The sequence below is a fragment of the Melopsittacus undulatus genome, chromosome 8, assembly GCF_012275295.1.
Source record: "Melopsittacus undulatus isolate bMelUnd1 chromosome 8, bMelUnd1.mat.Z, whole genome shotgun sequence".
In the NCBI taxonomy this organism is placed as follows: Eukaryota; Metazoa; Chordata; class Aves; order Psittaciformes; family Psittaculidae; genus Melopsittacus; species Melopsittacus undulatus.
In genome coordinates, this window is record NC_047534.1 from 7,533,249 (window position 1) to 7,548,342 (window position 15,094).

At 36.1% G+C, this 15,094-nt stretch overlaps 1 protein-coding gene across 1 annotated transcript in view; it reads right to left on the bottom strand.

The window, feature by feature from the left end:
- Positions 1–300: 300 nt before the first annotated feature.
- The window catches only part of LMTK2 (lemur tyrosine kinase 2), a 42,225-nt gene continuing 27,431 nt past the window's right edge, over positions 301–15,094 (bottom strand). The window contains exons 8-14 of the mRNA XM_034065352.1: positions 12,775–12,859; positions 12,108–12,229; positions 10,839–10,988; positions 7,670–10,580; positions 6,188–6,323; positions 5,547–5,795; positions 301–4,443 (exon numbers count right to left, since the gene is read on the bottom strand). Of these exons, the coding sequence (XP_033921243.1) occupies positions 4,415–4,443; positions 5,547–5,795; positions 6,188–6,323; positions 7,670–10,580; positions 10,839–10,988; positions 12,108–12,229; positions 12,775–12,859 (3,682 nt within the window). The 3' untranslated portion in view covers positions 301–4,414. The remainder of the gene's footprint in view (positions 4,444–5,546; positions 5,796–6,187; positions 6,324–7,669; positions 10,581–10,838; positions 10,989–12,107; positions 12,230–12,774; positions 12,860–15,094) is intronic.

Genomic DNA, 15,094 nt, shown 5'->3' on the forward strand with positions numbered 1-15,094 from the left:
TCTCCATTCTTCCTACACATGCTTAATTCTAGGATTAAAAGTAATATTCACCTTTTAGAATTACATTATTTGTATTTTAAGTAGTACTTCTTTGTGTATACACATTACCTGAAGCTCACACAAGGTGGTATTATTAGAAGAAATTAAAGGCAACTGCACTATTTTGTGTAGACTCATCTGCTGGACTGTAGCTTTGACTTTCTCAACTTCTGGACACTAATAGGTATATCTCACAGAACTACAATGTGGACCTGATCCATTGCTGGCATCTGCTTAAGAATGAACAAACAGACAAAGAGATTATAAATATATAACTGTATTTTATTTTTAATATTAAATATTTTTTAAATTACAAGCAGTTTCTTGAATCACACTATGCATGATAATCAATATACAGTAGAAATTACAATTTAAAAATGTACACAATTTAAAGACATTTTGACCTGAAATTTCATTAACTATGATATATTGCCATAAACCTCATACCTGTATTAAATTACAATAGGAAAACCTCATACCTATGATTTTGTTACATAGTTTCTCATTTACAAATAGAATTAAACATTATATATACACACACATCAGTACCATTTTATCATTTAAGTTACACCTACATCTGTGCAAGTTCAAACAATTTCATAAACAAAACTAAGTCATATTCAAGTTTCTGAAAAACAGGCTGCTGGTATTACAAATACTTATTTTCAGTAAGTTTATATGATGTTTGACTCTCCTCTAGATAGTTTTTTTTCCAGTCTTGTACCAAAACCATGAACATACAATGATATTTCTGTATGACTTAAAGCTGAAGTAATTTTGTACACTCTGTTCTTATTTAAGGCTATTTCTTATAAGGCTAATAAATTTGGATTCCACCTTTCACCAACTCCAACAAAAATAGCCATGCCACTAACACCTGACAATGCTGACACTTTAGCATAGTGCTTAATCATAAAAGTCTTTCTACCAACCAGCCTCCTCATGAAAAAGATTGAGTACTACATAAAAATCTGCTATAAATACTGATAAAAAGAATGAGGCTTAAATGGCTTTCATTAGTGCATCAACAAGGAGATGAAAAAATGTTTAATCCGCTCATTTCCATGAAAATGGCAGTTTCCATAAATGCAGTTGGACACACAACAGATCTGTGGCTTGGGGATTTAGGAGAGTACAGGTGTTCCATGAAAACCGGACATTCTTCTCGCTTTGTTGGCTTCTCATAACAGATACTAATTTTTAAGCAAACTTCCTTACGTGGGAAAAAAAATCAGCTTTTTAAAATTACTTTAATAGCCAAATGGAGACAATGCCTTCACTATTCACATAAGCACGGTATTCTGCTAGAGAGGGAATTTAGAATATAAACAGTCCTCATAATACACCATTGAAAATAGATACATGTACTTCTAAACTGGAAACCATGCCTAAGTAGCTAGTGCAAGAAATTACATACAGTTTAATGAATAATTTGTAATAAATCCCCTTATTATAATATACCATGTTTGGAATTACCGATTCCTTTTCACTGTGCCACTGACGGCCAGGCAGATATTTAAATATTGCTAATAGTTGATCAGAGTTTTAACTATAGAATTTTTTTTTTTTAAAAAAGACCTTTTAAATTATTGTAATCCAGCCTACTGGATTAACAAAATTAAAATTCATGTTTAAAGTGAGGTGAGTCAGCTTAAATATTTATTTCTCTTAATTTCTTTTCTCTTCTGGGAACAGGTTGCTCAGGGAAGATGTGGTTACCCTGTCACAGGCAGTGCTCAAAGCCAGGCTGGAGGGGGCTTGAAGCAACCCAGTTTAGTGAAAGGTGTCCCTGCCTGTGGCAGTGGGATGGATCTGGATGAGCTTAAAGGTCCCTTCCAACCCAGACCATTGCATGGCTAAAAAGGACATTACCTTGCTTATCATCATACATATCCCAGCTCATTTTGGGAAAAATGCTCCTTTATCAACTTATTAGAAAATTTGGACAAAAGAATAAACTTTCACTTCCTACATAAGATTTTCTATAGATTTCTATCAAGTAAAGGAAATTCTTGATGTGCAAGATAAATATCTTATTTTCCAGAATGATAAGAAATAAAATGCACAACCAGCTTGTAACATTCTGGAGTAGAAGCTTTTATTTAACCTTGGGCTGTATTTTAAACCAAATGATTCAAAATTAAGGCTGAACTCCAGTTCTGATAGATTTTGCACCACGCAAGGCAGGTAAGCCCTAACATGCTTTGCAGACCATTACAGAGTTTCATTCTTATTGTGGTGAGGATTATAGAAGACAGATGAGATACCTTAAATCTAACTGTGTCAAGGAGTTTGATGTTGGAATTACGGAACCACTGAACAAGTTTGTGCACAAAGTCTATTAGCTATATTTTAAATATAGAGAGGAGTGCACAGCTTCCTTAAACCCTCTATAGTATACACTGTAAGCCTGTATAAAGAACTATGTCCCTTTGACTCTTAAATCATATTCTGGGAAGAAGCCCATGAAAAAAAATTCCATTCCCTACTTCATACTGAAGAACAGTTCTGACTAACTCTGAACCTGAGTGCCTCACCGAAAAAGTCATCTGAACAATACACTGGCAACTTTAAACAACATTATCACTAAGTCATTCCCTTTTTATCGGTATGGAAGCCATTCTTATTAAGGGCTAAATAATGCTGGAAAAAAAGCAATTAACATTCCTGTAATTTTAAAAAATACTTAAAAAAAACCCAAACAAAAATGTATATAGAAGTATACAAAACCAAACTTTACACATCTGAAAACACCTAGTCCTCCCATACTTCATGGGATGAGAAGTCTCTGGTGGCTGGATCTGGACACAGAGCACTTGGACCACCCTTGAGTGAAGCCCTGCCAAATAGCCACTAAAATACAAAGTGCTCAGTATGCTAGTACTTTTGTATTTTAGGACACTAAGCCAGGTAAACTCTCCAGTGTTTCCTACTGATCTGCAGCTGCATAAGGCATTCCAAGAGGTCAGGGATTTGTTTCTCAACTGAACTCACTTTGGAGTAGTAATTAAGGATTTCTCCTCCCCATCCAGTAGTTTAAAGAATTAAACTAGCTAAATGCATGGTAGAATATGAAGGTTAAACATGCTCACACTGTACTCCCTTCCCTACAGACAGCTTCACAGCAAACTTTACTATACTGTATCTTTTGGTCAGTATGTATTTCAAGATGTACCATGGGGTCTCGCAGACAACTTAAAATAGGTTTGGCCTTAGAAAGGGTGCAAAACTGGGTATTAATCATTAATCTATTTCTTAACTGTCATAACATCACTGAGAGGTAGATTTACCACAGTCCTCTGAATGGCAGCCCCAATCTACAGTCAACAGAAGAGTAAGCTTTGAAATTCACAAAACAGACAACTGAAGGGCCACATGTGCCCAAATCCATTCCATTGAAATGAGTCTATAAGATTCATAAATTCCATAGTTTTGTACAGCCAATTTTAACTCTTCTCTCTCCAAGGCAGAAATTGTAGTAAAAACCGGAAGGCTCTTTAATTATAATATAGTCAGACGCTATTACAGTTTAAGCAGTCAGTAGGATTATGTTCAGGAATTAAGAGACATTATCTCTTACATCTAAAAACTCCAGAGTATATCATATATTCTTTTCCAGTTTCCTACAGAACATGAACACTAACAATCAATCTATAATCATCATTTAAAAATGGTACTGAACGTAAGATTTCAGCAAGTCTAACGTAACACTCAGAAGTTATGTATGCTTTACATGTACCGTGCATAGCAAAGGCTACAAAAATGACAAATTAAACTGGGTAAGTGGGCCAATTCAACTTGTCTTATTCTCCTTGAAAGATTTCAGATTTTGATTCTGTACATCAGGAAATAAAGGAAAAATAATCCATAGTGCAATTGTAATAAGCAAAGTAATATGTAGTGATATCCTCTTGAATAAATATGGCTCACTACTGATCAACTATCATCCATACAGTTTCAGCAACACAGCCACCTGTTGCACAGGACAGTTATACACAGTTCTACAACAGGTGTATGTTCAAATAGATAATGAACTACATGGAAAAATATAAAAAGAATATTATACAATCTCATACATAAACCAGACTGTAGTGTAATTGCTTTACTTGTTTAAGTTATCTGAAAAATACTTCAAGTACTTGAAAACAGCGGCAGAATCATCTTTCAATGAAAAGCAAAATTGCACTGATTTAAAAATACATTACAAAGTTAAATACACATTCAAATTAATGTCCTGATTTAAACATTGCTTTCAGTGTTTACTTTCATTTCTTAGTACTTCTTGATTACCTGCGTTGCTTCAGGAGGATCCAGAAATGAAGAAGTTTTAGACAGAAAGTCTGTATGTTTTATGTATGCAGTCTGAAGTTTTAAATTAATCTTTTTCTCCATCTTCACTGCTTCCTATTAGTAGAGGAAAGGTCATAAGGTACAATGAGATCCTTCTGCACAACCCTCCCTTCTTTGCAAGGCTCTTCCTACAGCTTGGCATTCTGCCCTTTCACACTTCCAAGTTTTGGTTAATCTTTCCCTACAGCTTTCAACTACTATAAACATTTGGTACATTTCTGCATAGACATCTGCTTAAAGCACACGGTCCAATGTCACTTCTTAGGACTCGTGAGGCAATGTAGGATCTCCACAAAAATCTCTTATCTGCAAGTTACTAGGCAGCAAGCACTATCTTATCAATAAGCACAATACAAGAACAATACAACTCCATATAACCCCGATTACATATTTACCATTAGCAAGGCTCAGTAACCAGTAATATTTAATAATGCAGCATTTTATCAAGATTAATATGCTGAACTGATTCAAGTCTGCTTGGGTTTGCCTCTCTTTACCCTCAAAAAATGTTCCAAAGTTGAAAAAAAAGCTTTTGGTTACAAACAAGAAAGCTATATATTAATGAATATTGCTCATACTCAATATTGCTATGAACAGATTGACTCTCCTTAAACAGTCTTATTCACAGCTCTAGAAAATATGCTACAATTCTTGTATGTCAAGAACACACTTTCTAAAAAGCAGTATGAAAAGAAACTGAATTGTAAAACAAGCTTAGACAGCAACAGCAGAAACATTATGTTCTAGCATCCTCACCCTGTGCAATGAAAATAAAATTGTGACTAATGACAGTGAGATAATGATATTTATTCAACTGCCATGGTGTGGCAGCTATAAACAAGGGCTTAAGGAATGCACAGATTTCATAACTATTGCACTATTTCTTTTTTAACAGAAAAATTGTGAACTTGTCCTGTAATATTCAACAGAATATTCAACAGAACCACAAGTTTGTAGCAACTTGGATGCAAATAATCTCAAAGGAAAGCTATGTCTTAACTGAAATACAAGACCACACATAACATTTATAGTATTAACAATGCATTTTAAATTAAGTATCTCAAATAGAACAAGGTTTGTCATATCTCTGACGTCTATCTTTGAACAGAGTTTTGAATTCGTGGTTCTAAAATAATTATTATAACTACATCACTTACCTCCTTGCTCTATATCTGAATCTGTAAGATGCGTGAGAGAAAAGCTTGCCATGTTTGCAGGAGAGATAGAGAATCTGGAATAGGGGGACGTATGTGACCAGTTCTGATCGAGAGTCCGGGAAGGTGGAGGTGGGGAGAAATACTTTGATGACTGAAGAGGTGATTTAGAACTAATAAGACTATTAGCTGCCTTTGACATAAAGGATGGCTCTGGAGAAGAGAAATCATCATCCCATTCAAAACCCCCACCTTGAGGAAAAAGAAAAAAAAAAAAGAACTGACAATAATGTAAAGTCATAGCCAGTTTTAAAAGCAAACTCCTGGAAGACTGCGCTAACCCAAAGCAGAACTTGTAGCATTTCTGTTCTAGCCCTCAGAGGTCACAATATTTGTCTCACCTACTTTGTTTGCCTTTCAAGATACCCCAGACACAGTGTATAACCAACCAATATCATATTATCAGCTTTGATGATGAGCAACACCACTACCTGAGCCTAGCTGTAGTCTGTGTTTAGGATGCAAAACCGAAGCCAATACGGTAGCAGCCAATTTACAAGTCACATATCATTTAAATTACTTTTCATTAACAGCTATGCATAGAACAGCCTCAGCCCCTGCTGTGTAGAAATATAGTCCGGTACCTTCTTCATCTGTTGAGCTTTCTGAATTTGCAAATCTGTTTAAGTAACTAAAACTCGAAGGTGGAGCAGGAGTGCTGCAAGAGTCTTCCCCATTCAAGTCTACTGCATGGTTTCCCAGCTCCTTAGTCGGCATTTCCTAAGGCAAACACAGTAAGTTATTTAACCCTCTTGTACACACAATGTGTCCATGCCCACAGATGCAAGCTTTCCAGAAATACATTCCCCACTGTCACCATCAAATCTACTGCAGAATTAAATGGCCTGTACCAACTAACAAAACTTTGAGTTACAGATTAAGTATATACAGGTAATTCTAGTTCTAAAGAAAACTGTATTAAGTCTACACTAAAATGCAGTCAGAAAGTGACCTTAAATCTTATTTATTATATTTAAAAGTTTTGTATTCCTAGGAGCAAAGCTAAACATCTTCCAATTAAAAACAGTTCTCTTTGTCAGCCTGACCCAGGCAGGTGTTTAATTCTTTAACATTTTAAGTTTTTATTTTACTTTTTTTTTTAAACTCTTAATCATGCACCACGATAAAGAGACAAACTTTGTACAACTGGTATCTTAAGTAGCCAACTTCTCATCAGTTACTGTAAAAATAAGTAAAGAGTTCAACAACTAAGAGCAGGTTAAACACAGCTGATTTTCATTTCCCTTCTGGCAAAAGGATTATTCTACACAGGACTGCCTAAACACGAATCACCTATATTTTCTATTCCAAAACACAACCAATATTTATGTGCGTCATCATAACTAACATTTCCAAAGCTTAACAATGTGACTGTTGTTTCAAACTCACTGTACGAGTTCAGTTGCCACAATGGTAAAACACAATCCCCTCTGTATCAAGTTACAGAAGTTAAAAATTGATAAAGCAGATAGGGAAACAAAGGTAACCTTGAATTTCATAAGCAGATCAGTATTTCACTCATATCACACTGAACTTAAAAATTAGCATTACCATCTAAATATTATTCTCATCTTTGATTACGGTTTAAGGTAAACGTACCTTAATGCGAACTAACACAAGAGCCTTTTAGGTCGCTGTTTAGGGTTTTTGGGGTGTTTTATTTGGTTGGTTAGCTATTATTTTTATCCCTTTCTTTTATAAAGGCATTTAAACTTAAATTCGAAGTCCTCAAACTCATTAAACTGATAAATTGATTCCAAAAAGTTACAAAATTCTGGAAAATTATCAAATCAAATATGGCCCATAATGATGCTGCTTCACATGTTCAAATTACACACAGTTTATGAACACCAGAAGGACATCACATTTCACTCAGTGCATACAGTTAGGGATCCAAAAGCAATGGAAGTTCAAGATTTGACAACCAACCTGCCAAAACAAAACCCTCCTTCACTTCCAAACAGCCCTGCTACTCTACATCTAGCAAAAAATAAATACGCAATTCTACCAAATGTTGTTTAAAAAACTCAAGCCAACTAAAACTTTACTTAAGAAGAAAAGCATACCTGATCAAACAAATAGACTGTCACATCATCAAAGAACGTTACAGCCTTTTTCTCATTTTTCCAAGGCTCATGCTGCCTCTCATCGACAGGTGCTGGAAGTTTCAACAAGCTTCTCAGATGTTTTCCATCATCCTTCTCAGTAATTATCTCAGGTACTTGATGAACAGTTTCATCTTCACTGTCAGAACTCAGACTATGCATATGAAAAGTCCTCATGTCATCCTCAGAATCACTGTTCTCATCTTCTTCATCTGCATCATCGCCATCTTCTAAATCAAGCATTCCAGAAACATCAAGTTTTCCAAGGTATTTTCCTTCAATATCTGGCTCTTTCAGTTTTTGTCCTTCAGTGTGATAGAAGGACTTCTCACTGTTACTCAGATCTAAAGGATTGTGTATGTTATGCACAGGCTTTAAGTCTCTGTGTGAAAGAAGTTCTGAAGTATTAGTGCCAACACAAGACACAGTTTTACAGGAAGTCTCAGATAGTTTTATTTCATCCCTTAGGTTTCTGTCCATCGATATTTCCAGGGAATTCAGAGTTGCCTCAGCCCACTCATCAGGACACCCCTGCATCCTTACATCCATCTCTTGGATCTCTAAGTCATGATTTAGTTCTAGTTTTGCATTTTTAGTATCCTGGTAATTGCTTACATCACACTTTTGCTGTCTCTCCTCAAAACTGTAACCCTCTTCAGTATTATTCTCTCTACTGGAAGAAACATTACCCATAGTTTCTCCTGACAGACTGACAGTCTCTTCTGCTTTTTTATCTGGTTCAGAATCATTATCAGAGAAATAGGCAGAGTCTCTGTAAGAGTTCTGACTTCCCCCCAGAAAAACCTTTGGGGTTGTTTCAAGATTGCTGTTCACTGCATCTAAACCAGCTGCTGCTTCTGAAACAATTATGACTGGATTAGAAGGTAAAGCATTGACATTGCTCTCACTAACACCACAGAGAGCAGTATCTACACTAGAAGCATCCTCAACAGTGATATGAGAAGTCCATTCTGGAGACTCCAGGTTCTCTGTTTCATAGCCACTGTCAGCAGGTTTATCAGGTGGCAAAAGTTTCTGAGGACTCTGAGCCTGTAAAGATTCTAAAACCTCATTTACATCTAAAGAATCCAAAGAATCGGGTGTCTCTAAGGCTTGTTCTACAGTTTGTATAGGAGATGGGTTGTCTTCCAAAAGACTATCCTGACTTGCACAGTCTGAAGTAGCAACAGAAACTGAGGTGACCTCTTCTGGAATATCCTTACAGTTCTCAAAATAATTTGATGCTTCTTGTTTTTCCTCCAATAAACATTCATCTCTTTTTATTATGGGAGATGTATCTTGCAAGTTTCTTCTCCCATCTTCCTCATCGCTACATTTTTCTCTATTAAAAGCTATTTCATCATAGTTGGGAAGCATTCCCTGTTTTATTTGTGCATCACACTCAGCTGTTTCAACAGCAACACCAGAATATGGATTGTTTCCAACATTATTATTTTTGGCATTACTAGATAGCTCTTCTTGACAGACAGTATCAGGGTTACAGGACACGACTTCACTGACTTCCACATTCAAAAGTTTTCCCTCCTCCTTCAAATAAGGAGGATTTGCACATTTATCACATGACTTACATGCTGCAGATGGACTAGAGGATGCCTGCACTTCTACAGTAGTCTGACACTGAGAATTCAGATCTTTACTCATTGTCACCGGGTTACAATTTTCATCTTTCACTGTTCTAAGACTTTCATGTATTAAAGAAAATATCTGTGCATTTTCAGCCAGCACAGGTTCAGGATCTACAGAGACTCTGTTTGAGGTTTCTAATACACTCTTTAGAACATTATCTGGTTTTTGTCCAAAATCACTGCTGGTTTTCTTAGACAATAACCCTGATAATAAGTTTTTCTCTTGAAGAAATAAAAAGTTATCAGAAAGTTCTTCTAAAGTTGCCAAGTCAGCCTGGTTAGAGATATTTTCACATAAGGAGACTGTTTCATTTTCAGAAGAATGACTAGAATGCTCCTTCTCAGAAAGGCCTACTGCCTTCTTGGTATCTGTATTTGAGTTTAAAACAGGTGATATAAAGTCTTTAGAAATATCATTTGTTTCAGCAAAACCAATTATTTTTCTGTTTGCCAATTCTCCTGATCTGTCAATGTCATTAAATATATTCTGGAAAGGACTTTCTGGACTACTAGTAACAGGCAAAAATTCCTCTTTAGGATCTGTATTGTAGTGGAAGAAGTCCCCATCCGTACTAGATTCTTCAACATCAAGATCCCTGAGAACTGTGAAATGAGAACTTTTTTCTTGTACAGCTTCTTGATGATCAACTTCTGTAGTTAGTACAAGTGACTGGTTATCAAAATTCATGCTGCAGCCACTTCCTTTCTCCTCCAATTGGATATAGTAGTCATTTCCAACAGAAAGCTTGTGTGCATCAAACACAGGTAACACCCCAGGGACAGCAAGTGATGCTTCCTGACCACTTGCATTCTGTGCTCCCGACCCTTGCTCTGAAAGTGACCTCTCAAAAACCTCCACTGGAAAGAAAACACCTGCATATGTCATTGCTTCATCAGGATTCACATGACCACATTCATCAAAATGATCATGTTTAGCTGCCTCCCAGATATATTCAAAGCTGAGACCCTGGCTTGTTTCAGTTACAGTAAGAACTTCCTCCATCTCATGGCCAAGTCTGTCTCCTGCAAAGTGATCCAAGATTGGAAACGCAGAATTATTTGTTTCTCTATTTGAGGTGTTTGGTTTAAGAGCATTCCACTGCTGTTCAAAATCAATCTCCGAGTCCCTTTGGCTTTGCATGCGAAGGTAAGTTAAAAGTCTGTGCACTTCTTCTGCTGTTGGTCTCTTTTCTGGAGGTAGCCAACAGAACTGCAGAACTTCATACCTATACAAATAAGAAACATGTCTCAATAGGCTTCACAATGAAAAATAATGTATAAAATTCAGGTATGTAACAAGCTAAAAAGTAAAAATATCACTGGCAGGAAAATTCATCTATAGAAACTCATTTTACTCCCTTTATTCAGAGTTTCTTTGCCAGGAAGATGATTCCATGGAGCAACTTCAGCATATTAATAGAACTGAGTAATGCCAGAAACTTCTTCAACAGTTTCAAGAATAAATAAAACCACTTGAAGTTTACCATCTATCAGAGTATGGCTGTTCCAGGCGTGGCTTGAAGAGTTTAACCTGCTTCTCCCTTATGACATGGGTTAGGACTTCCCTGTCAGAAAAGTCTGAGTAAGGCTGAGCAGCATTCTCAAACAGCTCCCATAACGTTACACCCAGGGACCTGAAAGAGAGCAGCAAATTACTGTGCATTCCAAGAACTGCTTTAAGGTTGCTTTTCTAAGAAAATAAGGATTATTATGCAAAGCATAACTGGCAAGAAGAAACAAATACCACTCTCTTACTGACTCTGTAACAACTTCAGAACCTGCTAACTCATTTTATTTGACAGAATGCCAGAAGCTTAAGAATGAAGTTGCTTGAAGGCAATGACAACAAAGGCAACACCAGTGAAGACAACAGAGGCCTCAAATGATTCAACTATGGAAGAAATCCCTACATGTTAAATAAAAAGAAAACATCTATTTAGAGAAGCAAGATGAAAAAACCTTATGGTTAGTCCAACAGTAAGAAAAGCTTTCATCAGAAAATGCAGTAGTTATGAGTCAAAGTGCTAAAAAAATAATCTTTGTTTCTGTTTTCATCAAATTACTTATTTTTAAGCTGCAGTCATCAGAAGCCACCTCTTTTCTCATTGCTGTATACATTCTGTATGCAACATCAACCACTTTTCAGTGATTACAGTTGATGCTGATCTTTCAGCTACCTTTCCTTGCTCAAAATGCAAAGCAACTGACTCTGCAGGTATTACTATAGAACAATATAAACTGGAAGGGCTCTTTCGAAGTCATCTAGTCCAAACGTCTCCAAAGCAGCTCTGTGCAAGAGGCACCAAAATTCAAGTTGGAAACCTTAACATTCTGGCTGCTTGTAGTTTTGATGAATAGTATGATTTGTGGAAGCCTGTCTGAAGGGTTCAACTTTTTATGTCATCCACAACTATTATATTACTAGAAAAATTATTTATCATTTCCTTCCTTTATAAACATTTAAAGACATTTGGCAAATATATAGTAATTATTTTTATTAGTATAAATGCTTGTTCTTCTGCTAAACAGTTTTTTCTTAACCTATCTGTTCTTTCAACAGATTTCTAAACATCTTTCCAAAGCAAGATATAGTTTCAGGTTTGTAGAGATAAACCTACTGTATGTCTGAGGAAATAAAGCAATGCATCAAGCAATAATGAATTTAACTATACATATTATTTACTGTTTTGTGTAACATTTGACGATATGTTCACAAATCTCTCCCTGAAATCATTTTAAAGCCTACTACGTACCATATGTTACTGTACTTATTTTGCTCTGCTGATAACAGTCTGTCTTGAAAACTTGTTACTAACTCAGGTGCCATCCATCGGAGAGGAATTAGTTTCTTCTCATCTGTCTCAATATAATCTTCCTAAATCATAAGGAAAAAAAAACCTGAACAAACATTGCATCAAATTCCAGAAGTTAAGTCCTTTCCTTAATATGGTTTTATGTGATCCTTATGCCAAATAATAAATCACATTTTCCCCAAGCAGCAGAGAATAATGCTGTAGAGAAAAGGCACTCACTGCCCACTGCACAGTAGAAAAACTGAATGCCAACTTCCTTGAAATATTTAGATACTCAAAATATTTTCATTACAAAATTTTATTAGAAGGAATTTGTTTGTATTTTAGGACTACTGTGTGTATATATATATATATATATATATATATATATGTGTGTGTGTGTGTGTATTTAACCCAAAGTTTCCTTCTATAAGCACAAACTCCACTCACCTCCACAAAGATCAGCTAGTCTGTTACATAACCTTGCTACAGTTATTTGCCAGTTTTACTTTGAAAGTTCATTATTCAAAGGACAATCTAGTATCACGTTGTAACTTTCAAGCATGCTTGTTATAACCTTAGGCCCCAAATCCTTTTAAAAAAGCGGTACATGACTAGATTAACTTACCTTATACCTACTGAATCCTATACCATAATCTCCTACTTTGACATTTAAATCAGATGTAAGAAAGCAATTCCGTAAGGCCAAGTCACTAAAAAAGCAAACAGATAAATAATGAAACCAAACCAAGTAGTCTTCAGTGGAAATCAAGACAAGTGGGTTAACAGAAGTGACACTTCTTAGAACTGTCAGGCCACAGCTTAAAGAATCAAGTGAAAAGGCCACAAAATTATATTAAAAAAATCATTGAGGATTTGCACATATGCACACTTGTAGATTACAGTAGCAAGGAGCAGGCTATGACAGGAGCAGATCAATAATATGAAACAACAGTGCCAAAGATTCAACATCTATACTACATATTCTTCAACATTTCATTCATGACATGTAGTCTGATCTCAGATCTAAATCCTGCTAAAAGCTGAAGCAAGATAGGTGCAAGAAAGGTGTGCTCCTGCATCCACCTTTCTGATTCCCTTTGGATGGAATTAAACCAGTTCACATACTCCACAGGACCAACTCATAACACAAACCCAGTCACAGTAACTGGGGAGAGTAATTTCAAACGTACAATTTTGATCTGAACTGAGATGATTCTCTTGCTGCTTACATTTTCATTAAGTTTTACAACCTAATACAAGACAGCAGCTGATCCCAATTCTCACTGGATTACTGCAGACACCATAGTTGTATATAAACACTATTTACTTTCAGAAAAAGCAAACACTGATAGGGGTTCTCCTTACACTAAGCTTAGTGGACAACATTTGTTTTATGGCCACAAGAATATGACTGCCCTTAGGCCTTCTCACATTTTCAAAACAGAATCAATTTAGATCTACACAATTGAGCAGAATCTGTGTTCTGGAATGCAAAGAAAACTAAATATAGTGACAAGGCAATCGTATTTGAAGATTTTATACAGAAAACCCTAGACTGTTATGCTGTCCTTTATAAAGAAGTTCAAAATGTAGTCACAGAATAACAGAATCCCAAGGGTTGGAAGGGACCTCAAAAGATCTAGTCCAACCCCCTGCAAGAGCAGGGTAATCGAGAGTACATCACACAGGTCACTTCTCTAGAGCAGACAAGTATACTTTTAAGCATTCAAACTACACACAGAAATTAGATGCAATGATTTAATTCTGCTAACAATCCTCTGATGTAGATTACTAAAGCTGCTTATGTGCTGAAGTGATGTAGGTCCCTCTTTCCCTAACATGTGTCACTGCATGTCTTGCATTTTAACTGCCATAAGCAAAACGTATTAACAATTCAGATCAGGTATAAATACTTAACAATTTGCAATATGATACTAAGCAACTAGTAATATATTACACCTACAGTTAACTTCCTCTATAAGTAACAAAACCATATGTTACACAAATTAGAACTACAGGCAGTCTCTGGAAAAGAGTACCAGAAGATGTATTTCACAAAAGTCCTTTATCAACCAAATCAAAAGCTCTTGAATACACATAGAACCTGTTTCCATTTCCCCCATACACCTGACCACAAGTACTTAGAGCCAGCAGTGCTGCTGTAATAACACCAAGGAGCTGTATCAGAAAACCCATCATGCAAACTTGGAAATTTATGCCAGTTTAATGAAGTCATGTGTTTACTGTGGAACTGTAGCTGTGACAGCAGAAAGCTCAGCACACTAATTGCTCAGTATTTTGCTTCTCTGCTTTACCAAAGGGTACCAGGCAATTAAGTGCACTGGAAGAACTCTACCATTGCTTCTGTGTGGCTTATAAAAAAAACCAACAAAAAAACCCACAGTCTCTGAAGTACAATGGTCTAAAAGCCACAGCTTCCTTTCTTCAGAGAAAGAAGAAAATGTTTTCCTTTCCAGAGTCACTGAACTACATAGGGCAGAAACATATTTTAACCCTAAAGTATGCCTCAAAGCTTCCCAACTTGTTTTAGACTATTGAAATAAATATCCTGGAAGAGAGAATAGAATTTTTGGCTGCTTGCATTTACCACTAACAACAAAATCACTGATACTGGAGCCTTGCCACTTACTCTGACAGCATCAGGATAGTGTTGCTAGAAGTAAACATTTAGTGGGAATCTTGCAGATCCACAGAATAATTATTTATCAAGTTTAATGGCATTTCTCTGAAAGCATACTGTTAAATTTAACACCTACAGAGCCATGCTGCTGCAATGCAAGAGACAGGGACCACTCAGTTTGACAGGTACAACTGGTACTACCTTCAAGTCATGTGAAATTGTTAAACAAGTTAAAGGAATAGTTTTGCCCCCAGCAAAGTCCAGGCTTTGGGGTTTTCTCAGGGTTTTGCTGTTTTACATCTCA